This window comes from Pangasianodon hypophthalmus, chromosome 11 (assembly GCF_027358585.1).
Source record: "Pangasianodon hypophthalmus isolate fPanHyp1 chromosome 11, fPanHyp1.pri, whole genome shotgun sequence".
NCBI classification, from domain to species: domain Eukaryota; kingdom Metazoa; phylum Chordata; class Actinopteri; order Siluriformes; family Pangasiidae; genus Pangasianodon; species Pangasianodon hypophthalmus.
In genome coordinates, this window is record NC_069720.1 from 15,055,104 (window position 1) to 15,072,758 (window position 17,655).

Genomic DNA, 17,655 nt, shown 5'->3' on the forward strand with positions numbered 1-17,655 from the left:
AACAGCAAAACAATAACATAATGTTACATACTCATTATGATGTAGGTGAGATGAACCTAAAACAGTGCTATGCTCATGTACAGAACAAATATATGGAAGGAAGATGAGAACATCTTACAAGATACGTGTTAAATGCTCCTACTTTTCATCATACTTTTAACTGTCTATATATCAATGCTGTGCTATTACCACTTTTCTTCAACAATGTTTTTTGAAAAATGCCTAAGCCTGAGCAAATTCTGACTAACATCTTAACAAAACCCTCAACTTCCATTTGAGCGAGTGTGAAATCAGAAAGGATTAACTTCTGTTTATTTGATCAGTCTGTTCCCTTTCAATCGTATTTTTCCAGCTTTTCTTCATAATGTTCCACTTATCAACACAATATGATCCAAATCTGATTCGGAAACTTCTGTGTCATGGAAGCAATGCAGAGAGAGAAGCAGATGGAATAGATTAATTAGCCAATGTATGTTTAAGTAGAAAGGTATTTATTTGCGTGAGTGGCCAGGGGCCGGAATTAAGAGACAAAAAAGGAAGAAAAAAAGAAAAGGAAAAAACTAAGATATACGGGGGTCATTCTTTTTTGGAATCCTGATGAAACCGGCATTTTCACAAGGAAGGAGCTATCAAGTTGCAACGCAAAGTGGTTTCAGGGAATTATAAATAAATAAGGGTAAAACAGGCAATCTGGAGCAGAGGAAAGCTCTTTTTTGTTTACGGGCTGCTCAAGAGACCTGAAATGGACCCTCCAAATAAATAAATACAACTGCTACAGGAAGTTCAGCTGCCTCCCCTCAGGTCTAGTTTAGTTTTATTAGCTACAGTCCTGCAGAGATACTAAACAATGAGTGGTTCCCCTCCTCCTTTTCAAGCTGCCTGCATATTCTCTGGATCAGCAGGGCTCTACTCCACACAGGCCACTAAAGGCCATAAACATCCTCTCAGTGGAGGATACCTCTCTCCAGGTGCCACTTAAATGGCAAGTTACCATAGTCCAACGCTCAATTCAACTCTTCACGAGTAACCACTCTTTCACCTCAGGGGGTTTATAATGATTTTTAATAGCTATAATGTTGACCCTAATGACTAGTCCTGTAGCTTGTTTATTAATGTACAGCCTCTTGAGTGCAGGGAAGGTGGGAAACGTGAGAGAAGCAGGACAGGTGTGTCCATGTGCTGGTGTCGTTCAAAGGAGGGCACTGAGGGAACAGCTTGCTCTCAGCAGGGGTCCTACAGAAGGAGCAGGTGAAAAGCTATCCCCCCTGCACCTCTTTTACAGTGTGTACCTGACACCGCATTCAGAAGGAGGGGTTGGGCAGGGGGAGCCCTGGCAGCATAGGAAATCAGGAGATAGAGATGAGATCAAACATGCCATCTGGCCAAGGTTTTGAAGGAAGCAAAGTCAGCAAAGTTTGCAGAGAGGCTGGGCCTCAGAGGTGTTAGCTAATAATGATGTCACACTCCTAAATGCACAAGGCTCTCATAATCCCTCCAGCGTGTTGCAAAAGCAGCAATTTGCATTTCAGTCAGCACCGTATTTAAAAAGTTCAGTTTTTATTCATGAATAATAAATGCTTTGACGTGGAAAAAAGGGAAAGGTGAAATAATTGGTAAAAATGAAAAAACAAACAGTTTTTCATAGTCACAGAAATACTGACAATACTGACAATACTGTCAGGATGGTTTTGTGACATTGTTTATCATGATATAAATATAATTACTCGGCCACCTCTAATGAGCACCCCTACATTTTATAAGCTATGTATATGCTCACGACCTATTATCATCTGGGCCAAAAAGAGACAAGCTTTCCTTTTATCTCAGTTACACTCATGCACCAGCAGGTGGTACCAAATGCCAAAGTTCAAGACCATTTTCCCTTAAAATCCTAATCAACTGGCAAAACCAGTGGGTGAGAGTGCACCAACATGACGTTACTTAGAATTAGTACTAGACAGTTAACAAATAGGTCACCCAGGGTCTTCCAGCTGGAACGTATACAAGCTCAGACTGTCATTTATAGGCCTACTTAACCTTACTGGCTCCCTTTTTATTGTTACTTATTGTTTCAGGATCGTTTTCATTCATTTCCACTGGTTCCCCCTACATTTCCTCCCAGCCAAGTCAGAGAGAAATGTATGGACTGAGAGGCCCGTTCATGCTTGTTTCCCTTCATGCCCCCCTCCATCTTCCCTCTATGCTGGGATATCTAATCTGCTCCATTAATGCTCCCAGTCGACCATCAGGGCTGGTCTCCTGCCGCCGGCTCGTATTTCAGTCTCTCCTTCCCGTGCTGCACCTGTGCCAATACCTGCACCATAAACACAAATGTTCTACAGCGCTGCTCCTGTAAACCTGTGGAAAGTGGACAAATGTAGACAACCACAGCTTCGCTGTGTTACTCATCTCACAACAAGACAGTGAAGAGTTTTCTTCAGTCTTTCATCTGGACAAAGCCACTTAAGAAACGATACCCCATTTACCAGTTCCCCATTGAGGAGCATCTGACATGCTGGATTTGGCAGAAAGTGATATAAATGGAAGTGGACCAGCTTTGAGTTGCAGGGGAAGCCCACCCAAGCACTGGAAGATGGAAGCAATTAAGAGCTACATAGGCCTGGTGCTGACTGGTGGATGGCTTAGATCTGCAGTGAAGAGGATCCCAACTGGCAGCACTGATTGCAAGAGGATGTCTCCACTTATAGAGACAATGGGTTCACCTTCTACCAACCATGCTGGAGATTTCAAGCTCTGGCTGCCACCCAAGCAGGAAGATCTGTGATCACTGTATGAATACTTGCATGTCCACCAGTCAACTTCATAGCTGGACCCAAAAATCTCAGTTAAGGAGGGCCATGTGAATCATGTGTGCACACCTGCCTACCATAAATGCCTACCTACCAGATCTCCTACAACAAATATTAAACAGTAACAGAAGAATGTACTAATACAAGACCAACAGACGGATAACCGACAGCTGACAGGCAGATGTTTAAGTAGCTCACCATTAATCACCATCATTGCAATTCACATTCACATTAAACGATACCTGCCATCACCAACAGGCCAATTCCAAACAATGCACTTACAGTCACGTCCATAAGTATTTGGACAGTGACACAATTTTCATAATTTTGCCTCTGTACACCACCACAATGGATTTCAAATGAAGCAGTCAAGTTGTGAGTGAAGTGTAGACTTTTAGCTTTAATTCAAGGGGTTTAACAAAAATATTGCATTAACCATTTTTTGCCTGTATTTTCACAGGCTCAAAATTAATTGGACAAACTAACAATCATAAAATATTAGGATTATTTTTAATACCTGGATGCAAATACTTTGCAATGACTGCCTGAAATCTGGAACCCATGGACACCACAAATCAAATCTGAGTTTCCTCCCTTGAGATGCTTTGCCAGGCTTTTACTGCAGCCGACTTCAGTTGCTGCTTGTTTGTGGGTCTTTCTGCCTTCAGTTTTGTCTTCGGTAAATGAAAAGCATGCTCAATAGAGTTGAGGTCATCCGACATTTAAGAACATTTCATTTCTTTGCCTTAAGAAGCCCTTGGGTTGCTTTCACGGTATGTTTTGGGTCATTATCCATCTCTACTGTGACGTGCTGTCCTACCAGTTTTGCAGCAGTTGACTGAATCTGAAAGAAAGGATAGATCTATACACTTCATAATACATCCTGCTACTTCTATCAGCAGTCACATCATGAATAAACACCAGTGACTCAGTTCCATTGGCAGCCATACATGCCCATGCCATAACACTGCCTCCACATTTTTGACAGGTGCTGTGGTATGTTTTGGAACATGAGCCCTTTCCTTCTCTATACTCTTCTTTTCCCATCATTCTGGTACAAGTTGCATCAGAACTGGTCAGGCTTTTTTTTAGAGGTTTATCGAAGTCTAATCTGGCCTTTCTGTTCTTGAGCTTTGCCAGTAGTTTGCATCTTGAGGTAAACCGTCTGTATTTACATTCATGAAGGTGTCTCTTGACTGCAGACTTTGACAATAATACACCCACCTCCTCCAGAGTGGTCTTGACTAGGCTAGATGTTGTGAAGGGGTTTTTCTTCAACAAGGAAAGAATTCAGCATTCATCCACTTTAGTTGTCGTCCATGGTTTTCCAGGCCTTTTGGTGCTGCTGAGCTCACCAGTGCACCAGTCCTTCTTTTTAAGAATGTACCAAATTGTTGATTTGGCCACTCCTTTCTGCTATCTCTCTGATAGGTCTGTTCTGTATTTCAGCCTAATGATGGCCTCCTTCTCTTGCACTGACACCTCTTGGGACGGCATATTGAAGTTCCCATGAACAGCTACCGAATACAAAGGCAACACTTGGAATCAACTCCAGACCTTTTATCTCCTTAATTTGTCATGATATAACAAGGAAACAGGCCAAACCATGGCTGTAAATTCCCCAAATAAATATTTGTAATTCCTAAATGGTTAATGCAATATTTTTGTTTAAACCCCGTAAATTAAAACAGAAAGTCTTCACTTCAACCACATATTGACTGCTTCACATATTGATTACTGTGGTGGTGTACAGGGGCAAAATTACAAAAATTATGTCACTGTCCAAATACTTATTGACCTGACTGTATGTGCTCCATAACCCCAGCATATTCCAGCTGTATCCCCTCTGCCCTCTAGCACTGCTCATGGAAGACTGCAGAATGAGAGCAGCCAGGCTCTCTGCTAAAGCCTCCCCGCCAGCAACACGGGCCACTAGGGGGCCAATGGGATCCTGGACGTGTCAGGGCTACAGATGTGCTGCCAGCTTTGCCAGGGGTCACCTTGGAGAGGCCAGTGGCAGCTTGTCCCCTGGATACAGCTGGCTCTCCATTTAATCTGCCCACAGAGGGGAGAGCTAGAGAGAATGCAAGGGAGGGAGGTGGCTATAGGAACACTCTGTCTCTCATGTGTGAAGGGGACATGACCCAGAATTTACAGCCAGAGTGTCTGTCACTTGACCGATTATGTGAGGTTCGATGGAAAACTGTGGCTCTCTTTTAATCTCAGCAAACCTAAAACCGAGAATGTGTCTGTCTGGGAACCTCAGTGCCGCTTTTCTGTGTGGCAACGGAGATGCTGGCCTCTGGAGATGCCCCCGCCAGCTGCTAAGCTCCTCCAGCGTCAGGGGTCAGCGGCTCCCCTGTTGCAGGCATGTGTAACATGGCGACAGGCTTCTGTGGGTCATGGTGTGCCCTTTGCCGGACAGGAATAAGTAATGGGGTCTCTCTGCAAAGAAGGCACTGCTCTGAATCAACCTAATTAGAAATGGGTGGAGAGGGGTAAGGAGGATAGGACAAACTGGGGCTTAGAGTTACTACATGCAGCATGTAAATTTTGTGACTACTAATTTAACATGGCAGCTGCAACTCCGGGTTGCAACACTGGGCTGCAAAATTATTTCTTTCATCCATTTAGTTGCTGTGTGATCACTGCTGAGATAGAACCCTCTGTCAGCACAACTTCATTTTCAACTTCATTTAAGAAGAAGCCTTAAATACTACAGTAGTCGTTTTTCTGCTTATTTGGGCAAACTATAAACTAAGATGTTGTATGGTTACATTGATGGCCTACCGTTATGTGTGACCTAAAAGTGGACCAAGTAAGCAGAAGTTTGAATCCCCCTCTTTCAGACAATATGATACACATTCCAATACACAGTGTACGATATGATATAAAAACAGTAAAGTTAAGTAAAGTAATGACTCGATACACTTCAATTCACTACTGATCCAATGCAATTAGGTTCAGCACCGATAGGATTCAATTCAGGCCTGAACTAATATGATTCATTTCAGTTAAATTTACAATTTCCACCACGGGAAAGTCTTTAAGACAGAGAAGATTATGTTTTCCTGTTTCCTGATAACATGACAGGCTTCGTTTTTTGTCTTATTAACTTTAAGTGAGAGGAAAAAGAGAGGCTGGTGAGGGAACTTTTTATTAGTAATTACAAGAACTAACTTGTATCTCAGGTGTGTTTTATGGTAAGTTTTTCATACAGCAGTGCTTTTGTTGAGATTTCCTGCTGAGATTTTGTTTAAACTAAATAGTATAGTAATAGTATTTCAAAACTATTGACTTGGTGGTGCACTGCAGGGGATCTGTCTTCTCTCTCTCTTTCTCTCTCACAAACACGCACACGTGTGCAAACTGGGAGATCATCAATTGCTGTGTGCATCGATTTTCAACAGTTTTTAACTGTTTTTCTTTTCTATGCGAACTAGATCTAGGCTTGTACATACATGTGGCCGTATTGTACACCGTTGAAATGCATTTCTGATTCAACAAGTTTTTTCCCGTTACACCCCTGAAGCAAAGAGTTAAGGAATTACACAGCCCTTCTCACATACAGTCTGATTTTTTTTGGGACATCTTGCCGTTCTCTCAATCTCACACACACACACACACACACACACGTCCTCTGTGTGTCCTGCCCTCACTGGCACCCAACAAACACACTCATTAGAAATCATCTACTAAACTATAATCTCACCTAATCCTCTCCCCTATTAACATATTAAGTCACAATCTTTATTTTATTTGCTGGAATCATCCACTCATTAGTACGATTGACAAATCAGCTATAATTAAGGTCATTCTGCATAACCTTATTTAATACAGAAACATCAAAAACATTTAGCAATTAATGCAAAAAAAGAAATATGACCAAATATGGTTTATAAAGTTCAATCTTATTTTCCAATAACACATTACATTATTTTTTCTCTGTCTCTCTCTGTCACACATATACACGATGAGTTTAACCAGCTTAACCAGCTGCAAACTCCACAAATGTGATCCATATTCTACTATGCCTTTACAAATTTATGATTTAGATGTGGGGCCCAAAGAGGATTTTTCTTTTCACATGACAGTTATTGTGGCATTTAAAGAGAAAGCACATGCTCAAGGGATCTAGACAGTTAGCAGAGCTGGCCTGTGGGTGTGTGGGGCCTCAGTAAGATCTTAAAAAGGGGCCAAATATGACTGACATAAAAATAAAATCAGTGCTAACCAGTTTGTTAAGTTATCTTACCATGAAACCCAGGCTCTGTTTCCATATTGTGTGGTTTTTTGTCTGGGTTTTTTTTTTTTTTTGCTCTTATTGACTTGTCCTCACAATTTCCCCATGGAAGCCCTCTTAAGGGTCATTCCCTTAGTTTATTATCTTTATAAAGATAATAACTTTATGTAGAAATGTGTAGTTTCTTAAAGTTCTGTGTTGTTTTATGTAGCACCACGGTCCTGGAGGAACATTGTTTCGTTTCACTGTGTACTAACTTGCTGTATATGGTTGAAATGACATTGGGACATCGACACAATTCTAACATTTTTGGCTCTATACACCACCACAATGGATTTCAAATGAAACGAAAAAGATGTGCTTTAACTGCAGACTGTCAGCTTTAATTTGAATTATTTGTATTTACATCCAAATCAGGTGAACGGTGTAGGAATTACAACAGTTTGCATATGTGCCTCCCACTTGTTAAGGGACCAAAAGTAATGGGACAGAATAATAATCATAAATCAAACTTTCACTTTTTAATACTTGGTTGCAAATCCTTTGCAGTCAATTACAGCCCGAAGTCTGGAACGCATAGACATCACCAGACGCTGGGTTTCATCCCTGGTGATGCTCTGCCAGGCCTCTACTGCAACTGTCTTCAGTTCCTGCTTGTTCTTGGGGCATTTTCCCTTCAGTTTTGTCTTCAGCAAGTGAAATGCATGCTCAATCCGATTCAGGTCAGGTGATTGACTTGGCCATTGCATAACAGTCCACTTCTTTCCCTTCAAAAACTCTTTGGTTGCTTTTGCAGTATGCTTTGGGTCATTGTCCATTTGCACTGTGAAGCGCCGTCCAATTCTGAAGTTCTGAAGCATTTGGCTGAATATGAGCAGATAATATTGCCTGAAACACTTCAGAATTCATCCTGCTGCTTTTGTCAGCAGTCACATCATCAATAAATACAAGAGAACCAGTTCCATTGGCAGCCATACATGGCCACGCCATGACACTACTACCACCATGCTTCACTGATGAGGTGGTATGCTTAGGATCATGAGCAGTTCCGTTCCTTCTCCATACTCTTCTCTTCCCATCACTCTGGTATAAGTTGATCTTGGTCTCATCTGTCCATAGGATGTTGTTCCAGAACTGTGAAGGCTTTTTTAGATGTCGTTTGGCAAACTCTAATCTGGCCTTCCTGTTTTTGAGGCTCACCAATGGTTTACATCTTGTGGTGAACCCTCTGTATTCACTCTGGTGAAGTCTTCTCTTGATTGTTGACTTTGACACACATACACCTACCTCCTTGATCTGGCCAACTGTTGTGAAGGGTGTTTTCTTCACCAGGAAAAGAATTCTTCGGTCATCCACCACAGTTGTTTTCCGTGGTCTTCCGGTGTTGCTGAGCTCACCGGTGCATTCCTTCTTTTTAACAATGTTCCAAACAGTTGTTTTGGCCACGCCTAATGTTTTTGCTATCTCTCTGATGGGTTTGTTTTGTTTTTTCAGCCTAATGATGGCTTGCTTCACTGATAGTGACAGCTCTTTGGAGCTCATCTTGAGAGTTGACAGCAACAGATTCCAAATGCAAATAGCACACTTGAAATGAACTCTGGACCTTTTATCTGCTCATTGTAATTGGGATAATGAGGGAATAACACACACCTGGCCATGGAACAGCTGAGAAGCCAATTGTCCCATTACTTTTGGTCCCTTAACAAGTGGGAGGCACATATGCAAACTGTTGTAATTCCTAGACCGTTCACCTGATTTGGATGTAAATACCCTCAAATTAAAGCTGACAGTCTGCAGTTAAAGCACATCTTGCTCGTTTCATTTGAAATCCATTGTGGTGGTGTATAGAGCCAAAAATGTTAGAATTGTGTCGATGTCCCAATATTTATGGACCTGACTGTATATATACATGCACTTGGACAGAAAGCGCTGCTAGCTGCAATATTAGCTAGTTGGAACACTGCTGCATTAACTGTGCATTTTATTTATTTAAATCTACCACTATAACATTAGATTACTTTACTCAGTCCATACTCAGCATTGCTCTCAAGCATCCCCATCTCTGAACAACATGGGGATAATAGAAATCACGATCTAAAAAAAAAAAAAGCACAAGGTCAGAGCATTAAACTTAAGTCTGATAGTCAAATGACTTGCTGAAATGGCTGATATCCAGACTCAAATAAAATGTATGGACATATAGATTTATAAACTGTTCTTTAGATTGATAAATGGTCATACAAGGTTTAGGTAATGCTTAGTGGGCCACCCATGGTGACAGCCTGTGAAAGACTAAACTTAATGTGAGACTGGATCAAACGTTTAAATCTTCTCTAATAAATCCAAAATGGTAAAAGTTTGTAGATCATTTTGTGAGATATTTTGGAGCAGGTGAGTGGGGACTAGAGGAGTTAATAGCACTGGCCATGTTCCAGTGATAGCAGTAAAGCCCCACACCCACAAACACACACCACACATACACCCCTCCTGCCTCCCCATCATCGGCGACTGACACCTTTTTTTTGGCAGCAGAGTGGCGGGTGGCTCAAGACCAAGAGGGCTATGGAGAAAAAAAGGATCACTTCTCACCACCACCACTATCCCCCCAACACACACACACACACAGTTTCACACAGACAAATACACTCCTCCAAATACCAGATGGTGTTTTTGGAATCTGTTTCCATTTTTTCCACATCTATTAAAAAAAATGACAACTCCCAAGGAACACACATTATGCATACTTGCATACAAATTCACACACCTCATTTAAAACACAGAATACACGTTCATGAAAAGATGACTATCAACTGAGACATGACAGGCAGTACTTTACAAACAATGATGATTGTGGAACGGAATAGGAGAAAAGAGAAGACAAAAAATTACCAAAGAGTGTGGATCCTGCGGTGTTGTGTCCATAACTGTCTGAAGAAGCTGCCATGGGTGGCATAGTGCCATGGCACAGAACAAGCCATGCTATAGTGGAGATTCTCTTTATTTTAAACTAAAATTACAATGAACAAACTATTGAACACCAGCCATGCAAAACTGCTGGTTTGTGTGCTCTGGTTTCTTATGGTATCAAATGCACAACTCAAAAAAAAAAAAAAATTGTCAAAGATGTACAAGTCAACCAGCTTGAATAAACTTGTAGATTAAGCAGGATTAAGCTTTTATGTACCACCAAGGATGATGTCAGCTGTGGAACTCTAAAGTTTGATGATGGGCCATCTTATTACTGCTGAGATGATACAACGCATCTCTCTTTCTCATAAGCTCTATATCACAGAGAGCATCTTCACTTTCATTGTTCCAAACAAGACAAGCTATAGAGAGCACCAGGCCGAGCCCAAAGAGCCAGCTGTCTTGGCCGGTATCCATGTTTCTCTGGGGAAAGATGGGGCAAGACCGAAGAAAGCAGGATAGGAAGATAGAGCTAGAGAATCTGTGAAGGGGGGTGTCTCCTGCCGAGAGTGGCGTTCCTTACAGAGCCATGCCAGGAATAGAAAGAGGTCCTTTTTCTCACACGGCGACCCCTGACCCGCTCCAGACAGCAAGGATTTCACACGCATCTCTTCCACACAATTGAGCCCTTCATAACACAGCACAGACACAGAGTGCCGCTTAGATGGCAGAAGGTAAAAATGCCACAGAGGAAAAAAGACAAACATCAAGGAAAAAACTGAGGTCTTGAACCAATTGGCTACTATCTCGTGAGATTCATTGTCAACATAGGAGTTGAGTACATGTTTCACCCATAAACAAACTCTATTTTCTATAGACCAACAAAACTTTTTTTTCTTTACTGCATCACCTGCCTTTATTTACATGATGCAGAGGTACAGCTGTAGACGAGTGTACAAGTGTGGTGTTTGCTGTCTCTCTGGACATTTCCCATATACACCCACCTTAGGTCATTTTGTAATTAGTTATAAAATGATGAGAACAAATAGAAAACAGATATATTATTTATACAGTGATTTGTGAATCAGCTTGTATCAGCTTGATACAAAATAAAAATGAGTAAAATGGCTGGTCCATCCTTCAAGACAGTCTTTACAGGGTCTCCACGGTTCAAACTGTGCTCCCACAACTATATAAATCATTACCATAAATATAGCAAATGTTTTGTTGTGAAGTCAGGATTCAACCAGAAGAATGAAAAAATGGCAAAGACACATTTTAAGTTAATAAATTCTTAATAAAGGAGTATTTCTCATGCAGAGAAATACTCTGCAGCAGATAATCTCAACACGCATCTGATTTTTGCATCTAACTCACACTTATGAATACATTTTAATCCAAGCAGAACTTTATTTATTATTGCTCTCAAACCATCAGCCTTCAAACAATACTAAACAATTGTGCATTTTTATTTAAAGTCTGGATTCTAAACAAGGCAGTTTTTCCTGGAAAGCACTAGAAAAGGTAAAACATGATTGGTCTTAGTTTGCGGTTAACATCTTGAATGAACTCCAAATTTTGTCTTCTGCACATCCACTATTTTTAACACAGAGCGAAGTCCAAATCTGATTTATGTTTCTTCAAATTATCTTGTTCACGAGCCAACATGATAAAGTGCCAAGTAAAATGTGTTTCACAGCACAATTAAATTCAGCCCCATCAATATTCTCACAAAATATATGAGGAATTATTATATTAATTTGTATGGCAACGCGAGACAACGAGTATCCAACAAGTGAAGCACAGATGCTGGACTCTTTCTCTCTCTGCTCAGATATATATCATAACACAAAATAGGCAAGAACACCCTCAGGCACCACTTTCTCCAAAAGACATTAAACATATGAACGGATATTACAGCCTTTGCTTAAAGTCTCCCAGAATTTCTCAGAACGTGAAAGAAAAACATATGTACGGAAGAATCAGAAGAGAACATTTTAAAGTATGAGGACTAAAAACTTTCTGTCAAATAAGATAAGACTATGACACACTATATCATAAATAGGATGGAAAATGTTCATTAGAATGTTGGAACAAAATTTTACAACCAACATTCCAAAATAAACAAATAAATCAATAAATAAACTGCATGCAGTCATATACTGAAAAACTGGTACCAAGTAAAAAAAATTGCATCAACTTGTTACGGATAATAATTTTTTAGCTTTTCTCAACTCAAAAAAAGATGATACATCATTTTAGCAATTAAAAAATTAGCTATAGAAAATTTTCAAAACTACACATATTTTCTCAATAAAATGATCACTGTGCTGTTAAAATAATTATTAGAATGACCAATCCCAATTCTTATTTTTATAAGTCTGAACTACACTTTTAGACATCTTGCTCTGTCACCCATTGACAAATTAATTCTGACTCCACCAGGCGAGTGATGAGTCACCCAGGGTTGGTAATGCTGCACACATTAACAAATTGAGTCTGACTGTGAGCTCAGTGTGTGTTCATTGCTCCCACACCGAGCACAAACCCTGATGTGGAGGTGTGTGTGTGTGTGTGTGCGTGTGTGTGTGTGTGAGCGAACTGGAGATGCTGTTCTGCCTGCAACGCCTGAGGCTGTAGGTCCCTCTGCACAGACACCAAGAGGGAGCAAGCGGAGCTCAGGAAGTTCAAGCAGACAATTTTAATCCTCCAATTTCCTCCTCTCTAATCATTTCTCCCTTAGTCCATGGCGAAGGGCAAATTAGAAACATCTTCCACTCGACAGGACAACAAAACACAGTAAAACTTCATACAAAGGCAGCCAGCAGTAAAAGCACAGGAGGGATAGGTTAAAAAACAGAAATCTGCCATATGACGGCCATACCGGCTTTGAGGAACTGGACGGTTTTTCATGTTAGAGATGGGTGTTTTAACCAAAATAAAATATGTTCTAACACAAAAGATATGAAGTGATAATACAGAATAATGGCTAAAATAATACATATAATTAAACGTAGTTTTTAAATAATGTCTAATTGTTTCCAGCACCTAATGCACCTTTTAGTGTCATTTAGTTACAACATGTCTTTGTTTCATTTATTGTGTCCATAGATGGTTATGTTAACAAAGCCGTAAAGCACCAACGAAAAGCTTCCATCAATCAATGACTAATAAAAATGATTGGGAATTTAGATTATAGACATTCTTTTGTTTCTTTGGATTCTGCAAAATGGATTAACAAACTAAAACAATGAAACAAATATTTACTTTACAATGAATAATTTATCACCACTAATATGGAGTCAAATAAGCATTTAACAGCTAGTCAAGCACTACCACAGCATGTAACGTAGTAAATTAACACAGTGAAATACTCAAAATAAAAGTGTTCCTCTAATGTGACAACTGCTTGCTAAATTATTCTTGACCACTGTGTATACAAGGAATTTACAAGAGAATCCTAAACAAACTGGTCATCCGTTTAACCTAATTTAATATGTGATATTATTGCTAGAAGCACAATGCATTCACTCAATATAAAAAAATCAACTCTTATACACACACACACAGACACACACACACACTTGCCTCTGAGGGAAGTCCGTTCAGTGACAAGCAGATTACACAAGCAGCACATATATGAAGGATAAAATCTCATTAAGCAATGGAGGATCCCATCATAGATGCGCTTTAGTGCACTGGTCACTGATGAGCACTAATAATCTAGCACTCTTACCATCACCATCACCTCAATGGCCCTTAAAAGGCTCAAAGCACCTCAGGAGTACAATCAGGGTCAACTGCAACGGCTAATTCTCCAAAGTCTACACCAACATAGCGCACATTTCACACATTTATTCACAGGGCCAACTAACCTTTAAAGAAAGGGTAAGATAACATGATAAAGATCGGATCTGATTGTAATTGCACATATACACAGACACACCTCTGACTGACACCATGCCAAAATTTACACCTCAGTTCTTTAAGACAACTACATACATCACAGATATTTATCTCTATACTAAAGAGAGAATTACATTTAATTGCACAATGTAAGAAGACATATACAAAGCTAATGGAATTAGTATATAACAACTAAAAGTTGTAAATAAAAATGTATGTTTTTGTACAATAGAAAACAAAGTCTGTCTGGGGTATTTCAAGGATTATTGTCAAACTGAACAGAGACGGGTATTGTGAATGGTAAAAGAAAAAGGCAGGTGATTCAAATACGTCAATTCCAATATATATATTCACAAAGCAATCAACAAATTAAAATATATAGTCACCATAAAAATCTTCTAAAACATTGAGTATAGGTTGCAAATTGAATGATAATTAATTAAATCTCTTCATCTGTTCAATCTGTATATTAAAAATGTACATTTTGAAATGCAATAAACAAAAAAATTAAACAAAAACTCAATAAATTTAAAAATTTCAAAAATATAGTGTGCTTACACCAAACACCACAAGTGTTTACAAGTCTGTAAGAATATAGAGAAACCACAGAAATAATCCTTCACAATTTTAAAATGTTCAAAGAAAAATCATTTGGCTAATTTGAAAATAAAAATTAAAGCTTTTAAATCAATAGCTGTTAAAGATAGAAACAGGAGATAACTAAGAGATAAATAAAACATACAGTAAACTTATAAATTACAAAACACCAATTAAACATTTAAAACATTATTTATTAATAAATATAAGTAATACAATATAATTACATCAATGTCAGTGCTGGATACACTTTAAAATCAATTTAATATTGCAATTAAGAATTAACTATATAACTGCAATTCCCTGCAATTAAATTAACTACCGTTAAAATGGAATGGAAGGTTTGCTTCAAAACAATAATATACTTATAAACTGGTAATAAACTAATTTGTGAGCTGTATGAAAAATGTCCAACAAAACATAATTTATACATATTAAAGTGATAACTCTTAATATATTTGCCAATATAATAATTATGGCACTTTCCATTTTCTGCTGTAATTTGTTTTTAAAGGAGTATTTCAGTTATACAATCTACTGGTGATCATTTCTATGCTCAATATTTATAATCATATAATTAATATAATTTTAGGAGATGTTATACAGCTCATAATGGACGCAGAGCTTTAAAACATTTTATAATGTAAATTAGAACAATATTTAACAACGTTATTCTGAGAATTACCTTCCTCATTATTTCATATAAAAGGATGAATTTCATTAATTCCTTGATTTCAATTTAAGGAATTAAAGTTAAAAAATATAATTAAAACTCACTAAAACTTAATACCTATAGTAGCTGTTACATGAAAATGGAGATTAGAGATTCCTGCTCGTAGTCTCACATTCCCGCACTGCCGGTGTCCGGCTCTGGCCCCAGAACAAGCCACAATGGATCAGTTCTGCTCATCACCACCCCCTGTTCCACAAAAACATCCACCAAGTAACCACTAAACCTTCTCGTCAGACACCACAGTGTAACATTTCCCACTCCCTAATCTAGACAGTTTCCTTCAGCAGTGGTAAAAAGAGCTGAGAACTGGACTGCAGTTTCTCCCATGCTCTCTCCCCAGTGCCCCACATTCATGCAGCAGAGCCGCTGTTGAGCGAGTAGCCCGGATCAAGCTGGATCGGGGGGAGAGAATGAGTAAGGGGGAGTCTCGGGCTGAGTTCTGGAGTTCATAACCCTCTGTGAAAGGAATAATATAGCTATTGTTTTCTCACAACATAACCATCTTTTTATCGAAGCCGCCAAAGAAACTGTGTCTCCAAAAAAATGTTCCAGCTATCATACCGGCATTCCAAGAAATAATAATAATAATAATAATTATGGAAGAAATAGATCAGCAGTAAAGTAATAATAAAGATAATGGCACTGGGCTAACAAATCATTATGCCTGGGTTTTCAAAGCTCTTTCATCCATCCCGACTGGGCTCGTATCTGCCAGTCACAATGGGCTATTGTGAATCCCTGCCCTTCCTCATTTCACTGCAAAATCCGCTAAACACTTCTCTTTTTTTCTCCTCTCTGCCACTCTCCCACTTTCACCTCTCGTCAGTTCTGCTGAAACGACAAGGATGTCAAAGGTTGTCTGGCCCCACTGCCCACGACAAGCAAGTTAATCAGCCCGACTCGTCCCAGCGCACTTTGGGAGCTTTTTTTCCTTTTCTTGCTTTAATTGCAGAAGCGGAGTGTCAAAGCTTAGGAGCAGCACCCCACCGCATGTCCACACACCACGCTGATCGATCGCGCACGCACGCTAACTCAGTGTAAACAAGGGATCACAGCGAATCCATGCAGCTCTTTTTTCCATGTTAGGAGTCATATCATGTGGAACTTTTCCTGTATCGAGTTAAAGGAGAAGAAGAAAGAGCATGGGAGCAGCTTCCTCACGCAGACTAACTGACAGCGGAAGAGTTGAGAAAAGAGATGAAAGTGGAGGAATGAACTGCCACTTGTGCTGAAGTGCCAAAAGTATTTGCCATGATGAGGATCTCTTCTTCTAAATTTAAAGTAGCTTAAGAAAAATAAGAGTTTAGATAGAACAGGTATGGACAAACTTCACGTTAAGTTTCATCTTCAAATCGTCAACTCAGTGGACAATGAGGACAACATTAAAGAGAACACAAAAGAGGATGAAAGTCACAGGACCAGCAGAGCACTATTATCTGAATGTAAGACAAGCAAACAATACAGAAACAAAAAACTCATTACAAGCAACTGAATGTGAAACAGAAAAGGAATTTTCACAAAACAAAGATGTTTCTGTGTCTTTCTTTTTGCATGTGCAAAAAAGGGAGGGAAGTTTTTTCCTTCAGAAAAAGAGGGGAAAGAAGAAAGAGGAAGGAAAAAAAAAACTGCTTTGGCTCCTGCCAACTTACCATCCACCAAGTCCTGGCCGAGATGTCGTAGCAGAGCTGCCATTTGATGGAGCCTTCTGAGGTTTTAGCTGCCATTACGCTGTCAGCAAGCTTCATCTGATGCTAGTGCACTCACCGGAGATAAGACACCTAATTGAGAAAACATTTGCACTGGCATGTTGGGCAACATGTAGCCTGCTCCATACCATATGGAATCATGGGTAAAAAAAAAAATCCCTGACAATGAACCAATCTCGCGCAGACCCCGTGGCAAGGTGAGCGGCAGTCATCTGCTCACAGAGCGAGCTGTCCTTAAAAAAAAATAACACCAGAATGACGAGCCCACATCACTGAGTGCCTGAGGTCCTTGGTCTTTTTTCTTCTTTAATTAGGGATTTTTCTTTATTATCATCATCATCATCATCACCACTACTATTCAGCTCACTTAGGTCTGCACAAGTTCTTCTTTTTCTCCTTCTTTCAACTCTTTTTTTCGGAGGAGTGGAGAGATTTAATAGGACAGAGTCAGGTAGAGGGAGTGAGGGCAGCGGACTAAAGCGCCACAGGCTATTAGCCTGAAATTTCTGCTGGACAGATGGAACTGCTTAAAGACTATCATGCAATGTTTTGTTTTTGAGCTTTTCCCCATTCACATTCTTTCTTCTGGCAAGAGTCTATTTTGTAACAAATTTACTTACAATGCTCAGGAAATACATATGCACGAAAATGGCATGGATATTCACTGCTGGGCATTTGCATATAACTTTTATTTTAAGTTAAATATGAGCACTGAGGAAAGAAAGTTTATTTTCAAAAGAGAGATTATTTTCA

The 17,655-nt window shown here is 39.5% G+C and overlaps 1 protein-coding gene across 5 annotated transcripts in view; it reads right to left on the reverse strand.

The window, feature by feature from the left end:
• Positions 1-17,255, reverse strand: part of nfia (nuclear factor I/A) — a 155,381-nt gene extending 138,126 nt beyond the window's left edge. The window contains exon 1 of one of the 5 annotated variants that reach the window (XM_053238113.1): positions 16,846-17,255. In XM_053238113.1, the coding sequence (XP_053094088.1) occupies positions 16,846-16,941 (96 nt within the window). In that variant the 5' untranslated portion in view covers positions 16,942-17,255. The remainder of the gene's footprint in view (positions 1-16,845) is intronic. The other 4 variants (XM_026925943.3, XM_053238114.1, XM_053238116.1 and 1 more) reach the window with 4 other exon arrangements.
• Between the last annotated feature and the right edge of the window lie 400 nt (positions 17,256-17,655).